The sequence below is a fragment of the Prunus persica genome, chromosome G5 (genome assembly GCF_000346465.2).
Source record: "Prunus persica cultivar Lovell chromosome G5, Prunus_persica_NCBIv2, whole genome shotgun sequence".
NCBI lineage: Eukaryota > Viridiplantae > Streptophyta > Magnoliopsida > Rosales > Rosaceae > Prunus > Prunus persica.
In genome coordinates, this window is record NC_034013.1 from 1,914,073 (window position 1) to 1,917,346 (window position 3,274).

Genomic DNA, 3,274 nt, shown 5'->3' on the forward strand with positions numbered 1-3,274 from the left:
TATGGCCCTATTAACCGATACGGTACTATTACATTATCAAGGACTTTCAGGTCCTTATTTACATGTCAAGGATCAAGGATCTTCAGGTCCAATATCTTGTTTACAAATATAGTACCAGAGAGATTGACAGCCCTCATATCATTATCATCATCAAGGATCTTCAGGTCCTGATATAGTTGTATGACGAAGATCAATGAACTTCTGGTCTTGATCTCTGTATACTGTAAAACTCATCATATCACACAATTAATTCATAAATTGCTATAAATTACTTGTAGATAAATTGCTGGTATGGATGATAAGCATGCACCATACTTTAAATAAAAGTAGATATATGGTAAATAAATACTGTTGTATGAGTAATACACCATACTGTAAATAAAGTAAATATGGGGATAAAATCACCACCGAATATATATATATATATATAATATACAGTCCTGATCTCTTGGACCACAGGAGTCCAAGAGATTGTGGTCACTCACCGTTGGATATTAATCTAATGGTTTAAAAAAGTTTCTTAAAAGGAGTTCAAGATTGAGTGAACCGTTGAATTTACATCCAATGGTGAGTGACCACAAATCTCTTGGACTCCTGTGGTCCAAGAGATCGGGACTGATATAATATATCATATACTTTATATAATATAACATATTATATTACCATCAACTCTCCATATTAATGTCATATATACTAATATATATATATATATATATATATAAAATCATATCAAAATGTAATGGAGGAGGATCATGATTGCCACATGAAATGGTCGTGGAGGGTTGACATATGCCACTGCTTTTCTTCCTTCCATCAACACAATGGTTAGTAATATAAATAATAGTGCAGCTGAGAAAATTATACCTAAGAGCTTCTCGTGCTAATAACATGTTGTAAAATGGATGGAATATGTGAGAATATTAAGCTACACGTAAAGTAAATGAGACACAATATTTAATGAAGTTCGGCCATGCCTACATCCTCGAAGAGTAGCAGTAGTAACTTTTCCACTATATATGGCTCACTGATTTTTCTCTCTGCTCTCTTTTTCCTCTCCTCTCACTCTCCCTTTCTTTCCTTCTTTCCTTCCTCTCTGCCCGACTCTCTTTCTTCTCCCAGTTGGGTATCTCATGCAAGGGAAGGATGAAGCCTTTTTATAGGCAAAGTTGATAGCTTCCGATGGATGTGGAGTCTCCAACATGTGAATATGCAGGTAGGCCTCATCATTTGGCCCGCGGGCTCATGGGCCGATGGGGGCCCGCCCGGCCCATCGAAAAAAAGCCTGGCCCGGCCCATTATGGGCTTTGAGATGGCCCGGCCGGCCTTGGGCCTGCCTAGGCTTAGGCTTGGGTGTCTGAAGTCCGGCCTGGCCCGATTAAGCCCAAGAAAGCCCGGCCCGGCCCACCCACAAAAGCACGGCCCGTTAGGCCCGCATACATATATAATTATGTATAAATAAGAGTTTAGGTTTAGGATTATATCACTTAAGTCACATACATAATTTGTTTCATTTCATTTACTTTTCTTTACTCATTCCTAGTTTATAATTGGATGATTAGCACATTAATTTGTGTCAATTATTAATTCAACAATTATATATATATAAATAAGATGAACAACATATCACATCACCAAATATAATCATATCACTTAACATAATCGTACCACCAAATATAATCATGCTTTTCTTGAACACATCACCAAATATTTGCATATTTATTCATACCATCCTTTAAAAAATATTTTTTTGATACTTATTATTTTTTTAAATTATTTCTTAAAACGTATTACGATCTAATTATGTAATAACCTCAAATATAATACTTGGTTTTATTATTTTTGTGGAAAATCTTATAAGTTCTGTGACTTTATTGGGTGTTTTATGAATTTGGTTTGATGTGAAAATATTGGAATTAAGTGAGTTTAATCTCAAATTTGGACTAAAATGCCCTTATGATTAAGTTTATGATTTTTTTTGAATGAAGTAGGGCCCGTTTAGGCCCGGCCCGGGCCTTTGGGCTTAGCCCACCCCGGCCCGATGGGCTTTCTGAAGTCCGACTCATGGGCCGGGCTTGGACTTTGAATTTTCTAAAAAAACCCGATCTGACCCGACCCGATATTTTTTCTCTCCTCTTTAAAGCCCAACTCGGCCCGGCCCAAATCCATTAAATTTGGACCGGACTAGCTTAGCCCAACCCATTGACGAGCCCTATATGCAGGGAAGGAATTGGCAGACTGTGCACCTCCGAAGTCTTCATTGGTAGGCTCCACTTCCTTTCTTTATAACAACTCATACTGTGTAGTCATTTTGTTGCAGTAGTACAGGCCCTCACAGTGTATGAGATGGGTCCACTGTGCCCTCTACTGTTTCCGGTGAACCGGTTCGAGCCGGAACTTATAACACCGGCAAAGCCAACGCCTCTTGAAACCAAGCTGCTGTCGGATATAGACAACCAGGTTGGTATTCGGTTTCATTATTCAGTCATAATGACTTACAAGAACAATCCTTCAATGAAAGGAAACGACGCCGTTATGGTGATCAAGGAAGCATTGAGTAGGGCACTAGTGTTTTACTACCCTTTGGCTGGTAGGCTCAGGGAAGGGCCTAACAGAAAGCTTATGGTGGACTGCAATGGAGAAGGTGTAGAGGCTAATGCTGACGTCACGCTTGAGCAACTTGGGGACACAATATTACCGCCTTGTCCTCCCTTGGTGTTGTTCCTGTTTAATCCCCTTGGCTCTGATGGTATTCTTGATTGCCCTTTGCTGTCCTGTTATTTCAGGTATTGGCTTTGTATTACTTTTTTCATTCTTGGACTTGTAGCTACTACTAGATGACGAATAGAAGGGCAGTAGCGTTCATAGAAGGGCAGTAGCGTTCTTGGACAGTAGCGTTCTTGGACTTATATCTCACGACTGTCACTAAATTTTATGTTCCACATAGCTATTATATTATATATTGAATTAAACAATCAATAATATATATATATATATAGGTCAAAAACGAACTTTTGTTTTGTCTGTTGCCTTAGTAGAATTGGTTTTAACTTCTTTTTTTACGCATTCAAAAATTATTATTATTATTATTATTATTATTATTTTATGAAGAAAAGTTTAGGAGGAGGGGAGGCTACCCCATCCCAAGATTAGGGCATACCAAGACCTCTTTGAGGACTTATAGAAGGAGTCTTAGCCCATTTTTTTGTTTTTATAGGTTACCCATCAAAAGGGATTGTGGACAGCGAGACTCGAACCTAAACTTTGATAGCGAAGA

General features: G+C 38.3%; 1 protein-coding gene across 1 annotated transcript; it reads left to right on the forward strand.

Moving 5' to 3' along the window:
- On the forward strand, positions 2,334–2,921 carry LOC18775720 (methanol O-anthraniloyltransferase). The gene has a single exon (XM_007211085.2). It carries the CDS (start codon positions 2,344–2,346, stop codon positions 2,836–2,838), a length of 495 nt encoding a protein of 164 aa, XP_007211147.2. The 5' UTR covers positions 2,334–2,343; the 3' UTR covers positions 2,839–2,921.